The sequence below is a fragment of the Lontra canadensis genome, unplaced genomic scaffold (assembly GCF_010015895.1).
Source record: "Lontra canadensis isolate GAN:19392208 unplaced genomic scaffold, GSC_riverotter_1.0 scaffold16, whole genome shotgun sequence".
NCBI lineage: Eukaryota > Metazoa > Chordata > Mammalia > Carnivora > Mustelidae > Lontra > Lontra canadensis.
The window spans coordinates 21,589,756-21,607,551 of NW_022631010.1; the positions used below are offsets into that span (position 1 = coordinate 21,589,756).

Genomic DNA, 17,796 nt, shown 5'->3' on the forward strand with positions numbered 1-17,796 from the left:
CTTTTTTTCTTTTTTTTAAGATTTTTACTTATTTGACAGAAAGTGAGAGCGTGCACGCCTGTGTGCACACATGTGAGAGAGAGAGAGAGAGAGAGAGAGAGAGAATGAGTGGGAGGAGTGGGATAAGCAGGCTCCCCTCTGAGCAGGGAACCTGACTTGGGGCTTGATCCCAGGATCCTGAGATCATGACCTAAGCCAAAGGCAGACACCTAACCTACTGAGCCACGCAGGCGTCCCATAGACTACTTTTGTGTCCTCCATCACACCACCTCATACTTTAAAAATATCTTTTTGTTGTTATTTTAAGGGATTTGGGATGGGAAGAAAATGGCCCATGCTGTTTTGAGCTAGTAAACTCTGTAGGCTCTTCACTTCTTGTTTTTCAATGATTTCTCAGCCCTACATTTATTACTCATTTTCTCTTATAATGAGGGATGCCTTCTTGGTAATTAAAGAAAAGTCTTAGGGTATTAAGACAATTATAGGGTCAGTGCAGATGGAAAGGTCAGTCCTTGCCAGAACTGCCCCGAGCTCCCTTTCCTCTGTGCTTTGTGGCAGAGGCTGTAAAGACAAAGGACTTCGATGGGATTGAATACAGACTTGGTTTCCTGAACTTTCTAATGCCAGCTTTGCTGATCACAGAGCAAATCAGGTTCCTACTCCAATTCCTCTTTTTGAAAGTGTGCTTTTAGGACAATTCTGCTACAGAAAACAACAAGACATATAAGTGCTTTCCAATGTGTGTGTACTTTGATATTTTCCTGCACACCAGGTGTGTTTACTGCTCTTGTCATGAAAGAAAGTCACACTCACTCTGGACGGCGCCCCCACCCTACCATGTGCACTACAGGGAAGAGAAGCTGTGCACAGTTAGCAGAGCCCCTGCTTCTCTGCCCACAGAGAAGACGAGCCCCTGCTTCTCTGCCCACAGTGTGGGGGACCAGGAGTGATGGTCGGAACTAGAACCACAGAAGCCAAGTAGAATGCCTGATATTTTCTTGTATAAGTAAACACCAGTCCTTTAAATTACCTTAAATTGCCTTCCACAGTCTAAAAATAGAATACTTGAGAGACATAAAAAATTCAAGGAATGCCTACAGACAAGGTCTAGCCTTATGGTTTTATTGTAGACCAACCCAACCCACATGCCAGTCAAAGTATGCGACCTGTGGGATGGCACGTTTCCACATTAATGCGTGAAGAGAGGATGGTAGTGAGTCCGGAGAACACCAGTGGAGGTGTTTGTCCTGCTGCTGAGTTTTGTACGTGTTCAGACGGTCACACTGACCAGCTGGTGCTCCCCTTCTCCAGCAGTGGTGACGAGCTGCCATCCTGTCACCTGGCCACTAGCAGAGACTCGAGGCTCTCTGGGTTTTTAGCAGCCGTGACTGTAAGGAATCAATTCCAAAGCTGTGTTGTCACCCCTCAGAGATAAGCCATCAGAATTTTCAGGAAACGTAATTTTCCATTTTCAAAAACTGAACAGTGAAATGAGGTAGTAAATCACAGGAGACAAAAGCACGTTTCTAACTATAGTACCTCAGGTGATCTTTACAAGGTTTTTGTGACAAAATGCACGCCATTTGTTTAAAACATCCTTAGATGTCCTTTCGCCTCCTCTGTTTTAGGATGTAGAGTACATACGATCCCATTACAACATTGAAGATTTCATCTACTTCAGTCACCACCAGCGCGAAGAACATGGGCACTTGTACCACTTTGCCCTGAACCCTGTCTTTCGTCACTACACCAAGTTTTTCCTGAAGGAGATCCTCCGTTTAGGCTTTAAGTCCTGTCTCTACTACCCTGTTTACCCACAGGCCAGGGAAGGCAAGGTAAAAGAACGTCATCATTCATTCAATTTTCCAGCACATCAACCATCGTGACATCATCTATGTCATGTGCCATACTTCATTCCTGCCTCACTGGATGGATTCGAATTATAACATGCCTCTGAATTTCAAATGGCCACATTGGCCCTTTTATTTATTACACTATAGTGAAAAGTCCAGCAGACTGAATTTCAGAGACATATAAATGTCTCTTATAACCATTATAATTAGTAGAACAATTTGTTGGCTTTTCCCTAGTGACAAAACAGAGACTGAAAAGTGCAAAATTGCTCTAAGGGGCATGGAAGTCAAATAATTTCTGATGGGGCTTTAGTGAAATGCCAAAATTATCCTATCAGGTTTTCAAGAAAAGAACACTCTTGTTTGAACTCATAGAACAAATCAGTTCAATCCTGTAAGATCGATGTGCTCTCACATTCCAAATAAACCCTGTAACAACTGCCATAAGAGGGATGGATAAAAAGCGGAGATGTATGAAGGTAATGTAATCTTTATGTAGCAAATACCTGTATAACTCTGCCCAACACTGTTTCACTTACCTAATCCTTTTGCACTAAAAGCCATCTACAGTGTATCGAAACATGCACAGATAGCAAGCTCTTCATGTGCCTCAGTCTTGCTTTCACTTATCCTGTTTAGTCTTCAGAGCACTTTTCACTAGCTAAATTATCTTTTATCACGAAAGCAGAAGTGATTTTCTGTCTTTTTTTTTTTCTAAGATTTCATATTTATTTGAGAGAGAGCAGAAGCAGGGGGAGCAGCAGCAGAAGAGAGAGAGAAGCAGGTTACCCACTGACCAGGGAGCCGGACATGGGGCTCAATCCCAAAACTCTGGGATCATGACCTGAGCTGAAGGCAGATGCTTAGCTGACTGAGCCCCCCAGGTGCCCCTGTTTGTCTGTCTTGTTCAAAGTTGCATCCCAGTCTGAGTGCCGAGAAGAGTCACACACGTGTGCATGCCCACATCAGTGTGTCTACACACACACATGCACACACACATGCACACACAGTGTCCTGGTTGTTCCACAGGCAAGGGTCTCTTCTAGCTGGCTTCTCAAGGTATTGCTTCTGGCAAGTCCGTCCCTCCATCACTCAGCTCCATGTAGACTTGAAAGGCGATGAGATGCAATCAGTAGGCCAGTGAGAAGTTGTCCCATCATATCCCATTCATGACCAAAATCTTTCTCATGCTCTGCCCAGAATCCAGGATGTTGTCATGACTCTTCTTTGTTACCACAAATGAGCTAAGCAGATTTTTAAAATAATCTGATTCATCAAACTTAAAAACAGTCTAAAGGCTATCAGTACATTCCCCAAGCCAGTAATTTTGCCAATGTATCTTATTTAACAAAAGCCTTCTGGGGAAGTACAGAGGAAATGGGGAAGAAGAAAAAACGTGGAAAAGATTTTCAGCAAGAGGTAGAATATGCTCTAATGATGATTTTTTCCCTATCAAAATGCAGTGTGATAGACATGCGAATATCCTAAATTTGAACTTAAGGAGATGGAAAGGAACAGTTCTGCTGGAAAATCCTAGTCCCACACATTTTCTTTTTACTTTGCATTTGGCAAGTTGCCAATGCGGTGACCTTCAGGATGTGATATTAAATTCTTAACGTTTTATTCATGACGTTGCCTGCATGTGCCCAGTTGGTCCAGAAAGTCCTTTTGCATCCATAATAAAAAATAGTATCTTTGACATTTCGCTGAACGTTCACATATTTACCTCAATTGTGTAGAGGATTTGGAACATGTTATGCACTATTTCACGTAGGATATAGAAACACATTTGGAGATAGATTTTTCCTCTCTGTACTTCTAGCTGATTTACGCATACACGTTTAAGCAAGGGTAAGAAGCAATACCAGGTAATTTAGGTAAGAATTGACAAGTTCTGCTATAAATCTCTTGACTATAGTAAAAGTGAATATTGGGCTCTCATTATGAAGATGGTTTTACCCACACCTTCCTGCTAGGAGATCCTCCAGGAATAAAAACAAAACTCTGGCTAGGAATTCCTGGCTTCTGTTTTTCAGTGTGCAAGGTCAGGGTATGAAGTTCAATAGTGAAGGATTTTAGAAATCCCTTTCTGAAGCTCTCAGAAATGCCTGGGGGTGGGGGGCTATCAAACAGCAGCTAAGTCATACGTAAACCATCTTATTTATTAAACTACACCTAGTTTTACTTGCTTTGTTTTCCAGTTTAAATTCCATAAACATGTCATTAGAGATTTTGGTGTCACAGTTTAATTCCTGAGGTTTAAGTGATTGAAATACCCTGAGTTAGTTTCACCAGAACCCCCTCAGATTTCATAAATGTGAAAGGAATAAAAATCACCATGTTCAGTTTTCTCTGCCAAGTTTTAAAAATGGGGTAAAATGAATATTTAACACATTCTCCTAAAACATGATTTATCATAGTCTGTTACAGTAAGCATAAATCCGGCTCATAATTTAGCACTAATATAAGTCAAAATAATATGATCCAATTTCCCTAACCCCGACCCCACTTTCTAGTTTCACCTTTTTGTTTTAAAACCCTTCTTTTTGTCAACAAAGATCCATTTGGAGTAACTGTGCCTTTCACGAACAGGAGGATCTTCACGGCCGCGCTCAGCCTCCCCTCAGATGACATTTTTATCTATGTGCCTTCTTAAAGCAGCTTGTGCCAAACACGCAAAGGTTAACAGGACACAGATAACAGAGCTTAATGGGGTCAAATCAAGCTGATTCATGATCACTATGGAGAAGAATATCCTCCTGGGGAAAATACTTGTACTGAAAAATCCCATAAACCAAACCACTTGTTTATCTGTCATTCCCACAGAGATAGTAATGTAATTACTCTCGTAATTATCTTCATTAGTGTCAGGCATTATCTACAATTCATTCCTCCGCTCGAAGAGTCTGTTTGTTTATTTGCTGATTTTTTCCCCCTCTCCGATTTGGCCGGGTTCAGACTTTTGTATTTGTAAAGCCGCACGCAGGCATCTGTGCAGCACTGCCCTCACATTCTCTCCCCTAAAACAGAGATTGCTGTCTTTCAGTTCCAGAACTCCTCTGCCCACTCCCTGACATCCGCCCTTCATTACTTGGTTCCCGTGCGGCCACGACGACAGATTGTCTATCCTCTGGAAAAGCTTGGCATCAACGCTCCATCAAAGGCGGTCTCCAAGGATCCGGTGGGTAGCCGGGCGGCAGCAGGCAGGGAGGCGCCGAGCCAAGTCGCGCGGGCGTGGCAGATGGGGTAGCAGTGCCGTCTTCTCGGGAGCAGGCTGCTTCTTAATTACAGGGAGCCTGGAGCTCGTGCCCTTACAGGGGCGCCCTGCCCAGGCTCCCCTGCAGCCCTTTCCCTCAGGTGGTTATTTCACAGAAACCTGAAACAGGGGTGGCCTGATCCCTGGACGACAGACCCCACGGGGACGCTTTATGTCTCTGCCCAGGTGGGCGGGAGTCAAACTCCCGACGTATTTCTGTTTTCTTTCTCCTTCCTCAAACGCAGGTTCCCCCTTTCCACTGATGTTTTGTTTGCAAGGCAGAAGTGGGCATTCACAAGTCTGACCAAGCTGACAGAGACAGCAGAGCCGGGTCCTAAGCTGGGTTTGCTTTAACCCCTCTGTGGGGAGCCAGGATGATTAACCGGGCCCTCTGAGCTGCCCTGGGGTGGCACGGGGCTTAGCCTTAAAATGAACAACCCCGGGATGCGTTTATTACCAGAACAGAAGAAACCCAAATAGAACCTAGATTGCACTTTCACTGAAAAATGCACATGTGTGTGTACACATGGTCATGTTCAATGAATTAGCTGGAAAGAAAAAAAAAACCACGATCTTGTCAAGTTGATGTGCATATGTGGGCTTGTAGTATTTGTAGACAATTCCATTTAAATAAGTTGAAAAAAAAAATTCCCTCAGTGTGCTGACGTTTGTCTGTTGTGAGAGAGGAAAGAGGAAAGTGGAAGGTTTAAACTCTCCAAAAGATTAGCCAAGGAGTTGCTCAATACCGTGCTCAAATGAAGAGCTTGGGCAACCCCAGCACTGCAGGAAATATGTCATTCTGCTGCCCCCAGCTCCCAGTCTGCAAACGGGTGCACTGGGTGGAGCGGGGGAGGGGCTCCATCAAGACCCGGCTGAGTGGCACCTGCTTACCGTAACCACGGCTGCTTAAATCCTGCAATCATCCTTACATTTGTAAAATGGACAATAAATTTATATCTCTTTTCTGATAAGTTCTAAATTTATATTTGAGGAGTGACTAAAAATCAATAGCAGTTCTTTCCCTCCTTAACTCCTTATTATGGAAAAGGTCAAGCATATACCGAAGTAGACAGAACCAGATAAAGCAGGGCTTCTCATCCTGTCTGTGCTGAGGGACATTATCCTCTTTTTTTCTTTTTTTTTTTAAAGGTACAATCCAACATAGACCGATAGCTTTGTAAAAGGTGAATTCCTTAAGAATGAGTTTAACATCAAAGGAAGACAAAACTCAAGTCCAATTATTTTATTATTAGATCAAACAAACACAATTACTCTGCCCAATTGTTATAAAAGTTGCTGAATGCTTCTCTCCATCTCTGTGCTTACATCTTCCAAGACCAATGACAGTTTGCCGATGGGCACCTGTCTCAGACCCCATGTTTAGTAGCACTGAAACACCCAGATACTTGGCACTGAGCTTCAAAAATGTCCAATTCTTGCAATTCTTGTCCAATTTTGAATCATCTACACCCCCACCCACTTCTCCTTCCTCCTTATCATTTTGAAGCAATTCTCAGATACATATATTTCATCCAGGATCATGGGTAGGTTCTAAGTAGCAGGGCCCAGGGCACTGCAACTTATGGTCTGTCCACGCTGAAGGTAAGAGTGGTCAAGCCCATCTGGAGGACCTTTGGGACAGCCACCAGATGGGCTGTTTTCGGATTGGACTCCTTTGGAATGAAAGCCAAGACCCACAGGTTTAGCACAAAGAGAGTGCCTTGGGGTATAGAGGGTGGCTTCTTCTATCACACCCTGAAACAGCTTCCCTAGAGTCATGGTGAACCCAGGAGAAGGTGCCTCCCTTCCCAAGGATGCAGCTTCTGTGTCAGATCAAGGTAAGGAGGACAGTTGCTGCCCTTTTGCACTCACTGCTGAGAATCCTTCAAGGATGGACAGACCATATTATTGGGCCAGGAGAAGCCCTCACGGGACTCCATTGCCTTCAGTTCTTCCAAGGAAAGGGGGGAATGCAAAGCTGTCACCTGGTTACCAAGAACAATGCTTTTGTGGATACCAGGAGCTTCTCCCCACCTCTACCCCCAGGAATCTCCAGAGCCTGGAGCTCCAGGTGGGGATAAAGCCAGAAAAAAACATTTTGTTTCATTCAAAACAATCTTATCATGACTTCCCAGGTTGCTTTGAGTTAACATCATTACTTACATTTCATAAACTTTTCTGTGGTAATCTCAGTGTGCTGTGTGTGCCCTGTAGAGCCCTAGCTCATTTCGAGGGACAGCAGAGAAGGATTGTTTAAATCACTGGTCCAGGGAGACAACCACTTACCAGACGGGTGGGGCTGGTGCTTGGTACCTGCCATGTTGTGCCGTGTTGTCTATTGTATCCGTGAATTTTGACTTTTGTAGAAACACTTCTGCTGCTACTTATTGTACTCCTCCTTGAGAAGGTTCTAGTAAAGAATTAGATTTAGCAAACATGATTTAGTAAATATTTCAGAAATCTTAAAAGTTTTATCGAGTGATTATCAAGACCATAATCCACATGGGACAGGACTGGATACTCAAAAGTAAAAATGCTAAATTATATTATTTAATTTTTTTTTTCTTTTCAACATTTTAGTTGGATTTCATGCTTTAGGCCAATTACCCGAGACAAGGGTGAGCCAAATAGAAATTTTCTAGGATGAATTTCTATAGAGTCCTAAGAGCATTGTTTTCTTAGGAGAGCAATAGTGTTACAGCCATTGAACTTAGTGAACTTGAGTGTCATTACTAAATGAACTCCTTTTATTTTCCCTTCAAGTTTGCTGTACCCCCTAGCAGATGGAGGTTATATGGCTCCTTCACCATGTCTGCACATTTCCCTGGCTGGGCACTTGCCTTTCATACCTTTTATCCTACTTAAACCATCTCAGAGTGACCATCCATTCCCTTGCTTTCACGTAGGAAGCCAGTCTTCAAGGGAACAGATCACTCCAGGCATGAGTAATGGGATAGAGAGTGTTTCATCTCGGTGGGTTGCCAATTTGAATCTGGCACAAGCGAGCAGTGATTGAAATTCATCACTGTTGGCAGGGAAATATGTCCCCACCCACCCCAAGGCCCTGGTGGTTTCTGCCTGGTTTGGATGATAGGTGTCTCTGCCATAATACCTTCCCTATTGTTGTATTAATTGACTGCCTGCCCCATATCGGGTCTTAAGAAAGGACCTGGAAAACACATAAATGATTTTCATCACATATTACAGAGGCAGGTCTCAAGGATTCATCATAATATCTCCACAGTCAACCAGTGTAGATCCACGGATAAGAGAGAAGGCTTTTTTCCTGACCAAGACCATAACCACATGGGCCAGGCTTGGAAAACTCATTTCTCAGCTTGAATTGTCCATCTTGGCCTCACACTGTGAGACTTATTGGGACGGATTTTTTTTTTTTTTTTTTTTTTTTTTTGTGATGAATCAGCGCATGGTCCACATGCATGAAAACCATGGTCAGGGAAATACTCAAAATGTGGCTGAATTAATTGAATGGCCATATTAATGAAAGACTGTGGAGCAGTTTGAGCCACTCTGACTTTGGGATGGTTCTATTTTCTTTCCTTTCCTGCTCCCACATAGGCATTCAGAGATAACTGTGACCCCTGCCCTCTGGAAGTTCACAGACTGGTGCCCATGATAATGTGGGGACTGTTGTGGCTGGTCGAACCAGGGATGGGAGAGGGCCACACTGGCCCCGGTGTTGAGAGCCAAACTCAGGGGGAGGATCCACACCGGGTCTCCACCATCACTTGGTGGGGAATGCGTTTGTTCTGACACACTGTTTCATTTCAAATGAGTCTTATTTATGATATGAAATACCAGAAAATCTGCTTTGAGCTGAAACAGCTCCTATGCTCACTTCAGTCTCATACATGCTCCTCATCATCCATTTCGGTGTCTTTTGCCCTTCATCTTGGTTTATGGGATCCATAGAATTACAGTGTGAACTCATCTCTCTTTCTTTTCTTCCCCCCCATATTTTTGGGACCAAACCAAGCTATTATCTTTCAGACGATGCAGGAATCTCATTTTCAGGGCAATCGATGCCTGTGGTTATTATTTGTGGTGGGTGGTTGATTAGTGATGGTCTTTTAAAGTCTTAACTAATGAATTCTTTGAGGCCTCCATGTTCCCTTTGTCCTTCTACAAAGGAAAATGACGGTTTATTTAAACCCCCCCCCCCTTCTCAGAGCTAAGTGCTGGCCGGCTTTTTCCTGGTATGTGATCTCTCAAGAAGATGTCACTGACTGGCATTCAGTTACCCTTTGAATTGTCCCTTTTCATCTCGGCTGTTCTTCCCCAGTCCAGTGGTAATTACCATCTGATGGACTGTTACTGGATACTGTTTCACTTGTGCATCTGCTGCCCTAGGAAATTGCATTATTCTCCCAGCACCTGCTAAATTTTCCCCAGCTTGATTGTCCCCCAACCCCTTCTTTAAACTTGGGAACTTTGGCTGCCCATGGTTAGACTCCACTGGTTGTAGTTGTGGTCAGAGTGTGTGGTGTATTTTGAAATCAGCCCTTTGGCTTCTCCTCGATAGAGGTTACTAGAAATACGTACGCTTGTTTTTCAACATCATATATGCCCTGATCCTCTCAGTGTGACCATGGTGATAGGATCTTGAAATGAAATTAACGCACTTTAAATCACGTCCATGAGTCAAGGGTGCTTTTTCAAGCCATTTCTCAGCCATTTGCACTACCTATAGGAAGTGTGTTTGCTCCAATTTATGATGAACCCTTTTCTCTGACATTCTTAGGATACTTTATAGACGTTCCTTCATGAGCTCTTTTTTTTTCTCCTTCAAACAGTACAAGTTCTGTGGTCATTTCATTCCAGTTTTCTGAACACTATCTAGTTTAGTATTATATGCAGTATACATGTATACAGCAGTATGACTCATGTGCCATCAGTGATTTATTCTCATTATTCTCATAATTCCTTCCTTTTAAATTTATAGAAAAATCGCAACAGCAGCAATTTCTCCCAACAGCCTTACTGAAGGCTTGCCATGAATCATCCCATTTGACACTCACATCAGCACGTGTAAAGAGTCACGGCTACTCCCCTCCTCAGGGTACCTAAAGAAAACAGGCTTGCAGGGAAGGAGGGTAAATGCCTTGTCCAAAGACTAATTCATTGGCATAACTTCAGATCTGGACGGTCTGCTGCCAGAACCCTTCCTTCAACCATCATGATATATATATTCTCTTATCTAAAAAGCAAAAGTGCTGCTATCACAAGTCATTGTAGGAAGATCAAAACTACAGAAAAAGAAGATGGCTTGACAGAAGACCTTTTGGGATCTCCCAGATCTCTGGCACCAGATCCTTAATCAAAAGGTGACCCACAGATAACTGTCTTTCCCCCAGAGAGGTTTGGATTTTCCTCTTGGCTGAGTCCTTCATTCTTGATTCTGATTCCGGGCCAGCCTGACCCTGGCCGGGGCTCGCCTGGGAAGGAACAGATGCACAGGGCCAGGCTGGTGTGCCAGGGTCAATTTTTAGACACCTGCTGATCAGGCTATTGGTACTTCTCTCTCTAGCTTATTGTTGCAAACCTTTTGAAATGATAGTGGCAGCTGCTGGGAAAGGAGGAAAAAATTGGGATCCCATACATAGGTTATGTCGTGTTATAAATTTCTTGATATTCAGTTCTGTGCTACATGGGGCTTCACAGTGTTCTTAGAAAGTGCTAGAAGAAATGGCCTGGGAAAGTGACTGAAGGTTTGTGTGGTAGGCCAGGGATGGATAGGATATGCTCTAGTGGCATAATTGACAAGCCTGGACATTGTTTAGAAATTGACCTGTGATCGAATGCCAGAATGAGATCTTCGGGGTGTGATAAGCTAAGACACTGTGAAAAGTAAAGTTACTTCTTAACAATCTCAACATCATCAAAAATCAATCCTACGTCTTATCCTCATTTTCTAGGATAGATATCATAGGACAATCACTGTCTCTCTCTCCCTCTCTCTGTGCCTTCCTCCCTCCCTTTCTCTTTAACAGCTTTATTGAGACATAAGTTATATGCCATACAATTCACCCATTAAATTATGAAATTTATTAGTTTTTAGTATATTACACAGTTGGGCAAACAATACCATCTAATTTTAGAACTTTTTTTGTCACTCCAGGAAAGAAAGCCCTTAGTAGCTACTCCCTACCCACCCCTTTCCCCAGCCCTAGGCAACTACTGATTTATTTTCTGTTTCCATGAATCTGCCTACTGTGGACATTTTGTAGAAGTAGCGTTATACGATGTGGCATTTTGGGACTGTCTGCATTCACTTAGCATGTTTATAAGGTTCATCCATTTTCTTGTGTGTATCAGTACTTGATTCCTTTTCTTTAAGATTTTATTTATTTACTTGGGAGAGAGAGATTGAGAGAGCAAGGGAACACAGAAGGAGAGGGAGAAGCAGACCCCTGCTGAGCAGGAAGCCTGATGCGGGACTCAATCCCAGGACCCTGAGATCATGACCTGAGCTGAAGGCAGAGGCTTAACCACTGAGCCACCCAGGCGCCCCTACTTGATTCCTTTTTATTGCTGAAGAATACTCTATTATATGTATTGGCTACATTTTACATTTTATTTATCCACTCGTCAGTCAATGGACATTTGAGTCGTTTCCATCACGTTGCAACGAACATTCCTGCACAGGTTTTTATGTGGCTATATGTTTTTGTTTCTCCTGGGTGTGTATACCTAGGAGTAAGATTGCTTGTTCATATGGTAACTCTATGTTCAACATTTTGAGGATCTTCCAAACTGTTTACCCCAGTGACTGCACCATTTTGCACTCTCTCATTCTTGGGTGAGACCCAGCATTCCTGCTAATAAGTGGCCAAGTGCTGGTCCACTCAAGGCCATGGCCAGGCAGTGTACCTAACTCTTCTTTCAGTTCAGAAGCGGGGTTTCTCCACCACTCCTGGAGAGCATCATTCCTGGTTGACTGTACACCGACAATACTAGCTTCAGTCATTCCGAAAGCAGAATTTTTTCTAAAATCTGATCTCTCCTGATCTTATCTTGCTTGCCTTACCCTCTCTGGCTCATCAGTCTTCTGTAGGCTTCCATGCACAGTTGGAAGAGCTCCAGCAGCAGGAGGAAAAAAAAAAAAAAAGCCCATCCAAACCACAAGAGAGAAATGGAGAACTTTCTGGTTTTTAAACACCAGCCTATCCTTTGTTTGAGTCCACCTTTCCTAGTGTTACCGCTTTTAAAACAGCTCCGAACAGGAAAAAAAAAAAAAAGAGAGAGAGAGAGAGAGAGAGAGACAGAGAATCCTGGGGCTTTCCTGGATGCTGATCGGGTTCTTGCCGCAACCCGGTAGGAAGAAAAAAAAAAAAAATACATTCTGTTCCCTGCAGAGCCAGAGTAATGAATACCACAGAGGTCCAGAAGCGCCTCGGGATACATCAGCTGTCTGCTCTTGCTCTGGAGGGCCCCAGCCAAGGCGGGCTCCTGGGTGGACCTGGCTCCCCGGGGCAGGAACTGGCCTTCACAGCTAAGTGGCTTCTTCACAATCCGCCTTCAGGGAGGAAAAGGCAAGGCAGCACCAACAGGAGGCTTTGCTTTGTGTATTTTTAAATAGCTGGGGATATAAAATGACAAAGGGGACAATTAGCCCTGCAGATGCTGACTCTGACTCAGGAAGTTACTTCTTTTCCTCTTGATTTAAAAAAAAAAAAAAATAGGCCGTTACAAAAGCAGTCCATATTTATAGTAGAAATTTTAGCAAAAATCAATAGAAAGAAAATCCCTACAATCTGCAATCCTCTCTCGCTAGGTTACCTTTGTTAATATTTTGGTGTTTTTACTGTGAGATTATTTTCTGTGGGAAAAAAAAAAATACATGGCGATCAAATACGGCGTTTTGAAACACACTTTTCCACTGAATATATCGTGAATGTCTTTGCATGTTACGAAGTATTCCAGAATGTCCCTTTAGTGGTTGCACTTGCCCTGTGATGAACGACCCCCTCACCGTCCCTGAGTATTTCCTGTGCTGGGCTCTGTGTCAGATACATGCACGGATGGACTCAACAGAAGTCGGGGTGTCATTGTCCCCGATTTGCGGGGGAGCAAAGAGGTGAGGAGAGGTTCAGTTGTGTAGCAGAGCATTAAGCTCAGCAGGACTTGTGGGACTAATGACGAAGCCGCTTGATTTCTGCCTTCTGCCGCTCTGTAAATGTGCTCTCTGTGGCCGGGTTTCCTGCCCTACCCCCCACCCCCCCAGCCCTCCCACCCCCGCCCCATACCCAGGCAGAAAGAAGTAGGCAAGGCCTGTGACTTTTTGGTCAGTTTTAAGTAACAAAAGTTGCATGGGTCACCCCTCCAAATCACAAAACCTCATCTTCATTCCACGAAATGTCCAGTTTCATTTCCTGTAATAATCAAAACTCCACTTTCCTCTGAAGATTAGAGTTCCTGCTCCCCCTGCGGAAGCCCGTAGCTGGGGAAGGAGGACAGAGAGGCCCTTTTCTCTCTAACTCACCAAGCCCCCACTTATTTAGCATCTCTTTAGCTTATTACACCTCGGGGTGTTTTTCTTTAATCCTGTTAGTTTCTTGTTATTTAGCTATATTCCTGGTCCTTGTGTAACGGGGGCGGGGGGGGGGGGCAGGGCAGGGAAGAGGGGCGGCGGTGGGGGGGTGGATTCCTTCCGTGACTGCTGTTGTCATCGGATGGCTCCTGCTCTGTGGGCCGGACTCCTCATGGTGGGTGCTTGGTTTCCTCAGAGATTCCTGTCACTGGGGACCTCCCACCCCCATCCTCATGCAGGTAAGAACCCTCTAGCTCTGGGGCACCTGAATGGCTCAGTGGGTTAAGCCTCGGCCTTCGGCTCAGGTCATGATCTCAGGGTCCTGGGATCAAGCCCCACATCTGGCTCTCTGCTCTGCGGGGAGCCTGCTTCCCCCTCTCTCTGCCTGCCTCTCTGCCTACTTGTGATCTCTGTCTGTCAAATAAATAAATAAAATCTTAAAAAAAAAAAAAAAAAAAGAACCCTCTAGCTCTGCAGCCTGAGTCTTAATCTCCCCTCAAGGTGGCCCCCTAGGAAAAACCTCCGATAAAAGTCCACACCTGTCAACAGATGGCCGCTGCAGGCCACCTTCCCTTCGTTGCCCAGCAGCAGCCACCGACCTAACGTGCCCTTCAGATCTCTCGGGCAGAAATCATGTAGCAGTCCACTTGGTCCACTAACTGTGGGAGCTCATGTGAGGGTTGCTGAGGGCCCCCATGCCCTTTTCTTAAGACTTAAAGTGAAAGACAAAGCCATCCCCATGTCTCCTCTTTGGGGGTAGGGTGGCATCTGACCCAAAGCAGATCATTGTAGCTCACTGAGGAAATCTCCAGAAGAATCTTCTCTTATATCTATTTTTCTTACCCTTTTATATTCTTATTGTGAGTGACGGCTTTAAAAGTCATTTAACCAGTACTTGTCCACCTGCTTTGACATTCTTCAGAAGAGGAGTTTCTTTGGAATGTAGCATCCATTGTCTTCAGCCTCTGATGTCCTGTGTGACATAATTTACCCGAGGCCAGACAGCTGCTAGGCGCAGGCTTTGGGACGGCAGCATCCTGGTGCCAGATCCCAAGATTCACCACTGGTGTTGCTAGCCAATTCCCTAATGTTGGTCATTTCAGTCTTTATCCAAATTATATCATTATGAACAATGCTGCCGTGTCCATACTTGTTATTTTTGAGGATATTCATCATTATGTCCTTTCAGCAAATTCCTGGAAACTGTTTTGCTATGTCAAAGGTAAAGCTACTCTTTCTGGAATCAAAAAACATCAAGTTTTAGAATTTAGGAAAATGAAAGTTATGATTCCCTACTTTGAAAAGATCATTTCTCTTTGCAATGGGCTTGCTTTGTCTAAGTAAACCACCAGCATGCAGGAAGCCCGTTTTTATTTTCAGATATAAATGTTTCGAGTCAGATAATGAGGTCTACAATATGGCAGTGTTCCATTTTCCCATTTTTCTTGGGCTCCACTGAATCCCTCCATGGAGTCTCAACTCCACCTGAAGGGAGAAGTAATCTCCATCAGTTCCAAGTAAATTTTACCATTTAACGTTTAAATGAGTCCATTCAGGAATTTTCCCTCTTTTTTTTTTTTTTTTCCCAGTGAGGAAGACATTACAGTTCTCGAGAGCCCATGAAGCATCTTGGCATCACGAAGGCATGGAGGGGTTGGGGAGCCATGGTGTGGTGCTCAGAACTTCAGCTTGTCCTAACACATCCCTTATTTTGTCATCCAGGTCCCCAGCTGGCCCTTAACTACTTACAGTGGGGACATTCTCTTCAAGGCCTTGAGAACTGTTCGAGTCAGGCAGGGTGTTGACTGGAGTGTGATCTTCCTGTCTGTATTTCTCAATATATATCCTTCTCCCCCAACACCCCGCCCTCTCTTTCTTTCACCCGCTATGCTTCCCTCTCTGACTCTCTCCCTCCGACCCCACTCTGGGCTTTGGGAAGCTCATGACCAGCCTCATCTTCTTTCTTGCCCTGACACCACCCTCAACCATCTCCCCCTTTCTCGGAACAGGTGGCAGGGGCATCCCTGTGAGGCACAGATTGCTCTGCTCCCATATTCCCACGTTCTCCAGAAGCTCTGTGAGGATCCTGTCCCTGTCTTCCACTTTCATGCCTTTAACCAGAGGGAAGGAGAGGCCTGTTCTATACTTGTCTCTCTTTCCCTCTTATTTTCCTCCCTCTTCTAGTATTGGGACAACAGACTTTGTTATCACATTATCATGTGTTCTTTTGAAATCTATCATTTAAGAAGTGAGGCATCAACTCTGACTTCTGATACTCAAAAGTCAGGCTTTTCTGAGACTCAAAAATCTTCTCTCAATCTGCCATGAGTTTTGAAAAGAACTGACCTACTCACTCTTCTGCGGCTATCTGTCCAATGGCTGGTGTCCCCTGACTGCTGCCTGAAGATGTCAGGAGAAGGCATGAGTCAACAGGGACAGGAATGAAATACATCTGTTAATATTAAGTAGTACTCCTCCATGATGATAACAATAATATACACACAGATTGCAGACCAAGAAGGCCCCTGTGGGGCTGGCTCACTCCCTCTGGCCAATGGAGGAATTAGAAAAACATAGCTCCATTCATTATGAAGCGATTTTGTGTCCATGGATGCACATATTATAAATCCAACTTTTAGATCTTTTCATGAAAGCTTTTAGATGTTGTATCTTGTTAATAAATTCTACTTTAAAAAGGAAAAAAAGAGAAGAGAGAGAGAGAGGTAAACCAAGACCCAGAGTCTTAACTACAAAGAACAAACTGATGGTTACCAGAGGAGAAATGGGTTGGGGAAGGGGAGAAATAGGGGATAGGAATTAAAGAGTATGCTTGTCCAGATGACAATAAGTAAAATGATTTTAAAAATAAGTAAATTCTTGTTTTAAAAAGTAAGATACACTTTCTTGTAAGATGCGAAAGACTAGGGAAACAGACAAGCCAGCCAGGAACCTAGAGAGGTCATACATTCCCATACATACACTCCCATGGAGCTCAGGTGGATTTGAAGTTTTCTACAATTTAGTAATTTTCATAAAGCCTTCTGAGTTCAATTGTCCTCATTTACACACTCACCAACTCTGAAGGGAAAGTGACATTTGCCCCAGTTGGAGGCAAGAGAGTAAGTGGGCCTTGCAAGCCAAAGTGCTGGCTACCTTCCTGCCTGCTCTGGCCTGGCCCCTGCTGCCTCAGCCCCGGGGATCCCCCCTGTGCCTGGTCCCGGCACGTTGCCCCCATCCCAGGGGTGGCTCCAAGTCCTCTGTCTTCCATCCTCACACTGCCGCCTTTCTCTGGGGTCAAAGCTCTTTAAGGGAAAATAAAAACCATTATCCAGTCTGTTGCCTCCAGACCATTAAGCTGAGTCAAGATTACTGATGTCACGATCTCCATGGTAACCAACTTAATAAGCAAGAAAGAAAACAAAAAGGGCAGCTTAAAAACAGGAGAAAAAAAAAGAGAGAGATAGAATAAATAGGTATGGAGGGAGCGTGGGAGCCGTAAAGGTTTTTTATTGCTACTTGTTGGAGATCTCAGACACGAGTCGACAACAGCACGGGCAGGCCCCAGCAGTTCCGGAGGTTGAAACCCCTGGTAATAAACGTAAATTACATCCTATACCCTTGCTCCTACTTCTCGCACCCTTCAGTTGTGTCCCAGCTTTTGTTTGTTCTGTTTTTGTAATATAATTCTGTGCGTTGAAATGATCACCATGGTAGTCGTTATAATCAAGGTTTTTATGGCAGTTTATGCGTTTAACCGAAAGGAGCCACGCTGCTAGGGAGCCAGTCTGGGACAGTGCTCTCCCATCACCCTGGTGAAGCTCCTCTGGCCGAAACTGTCCCCGTTGTCACCTCCATTCACTGACCCTCAGTACGGTGCTCCAGTGAAACCAGAGGTGATTGTTAATTTTAAAAATTGAACCCCGCACTTTCTTTTCTTTTCTTTTGCCTTTTCTTCCCTTCGCTTCTCCTTCCTTCCTCCCTCCCTCCTTCCCTCCCTTCCTTTCTCTCTCTCTTTCTTTCTCTTTCTCTCCGCTCCACACCCAGCATGGAGCCCAACAGGGGACTTGAACTCACAACCCTGAGATCAAGACCTGAGCTGAAATCAAGAGTCAGATGCTTAACCAACTGAGCCACCC

General features: G+C 44.2%; 1 protein-coding gene across 4 annotated transcripts in view; it reads left to right on the plus strand.

Annotated features, from left to right (window-relative positions):
* Positions 1-17,796, plus strand: part of CFAP61 (cilia and flagella associated protein 61) — a 275,799-nt gene that overhangs the window by 123,240 nt on the left and 134,763 nt on the right. For all 4 annotated transcript variants that reach the window (XM_032859286.1, XM_032859289.1, XM_032859287.1 and 1 more), the window contains exons 16-17: positions 1,629-1,835; positions 4,900-5,034. In XM_032859286.1, the coding sequence (XP_032715177.1) occupies positions 1,629-1,835; positions 4,900-5,034 (342 nt within the window). The remainder of the gene's footprint in view (positions 1-1,628; positions 1,836-4,899; positions 5,035-17,796) is intronic.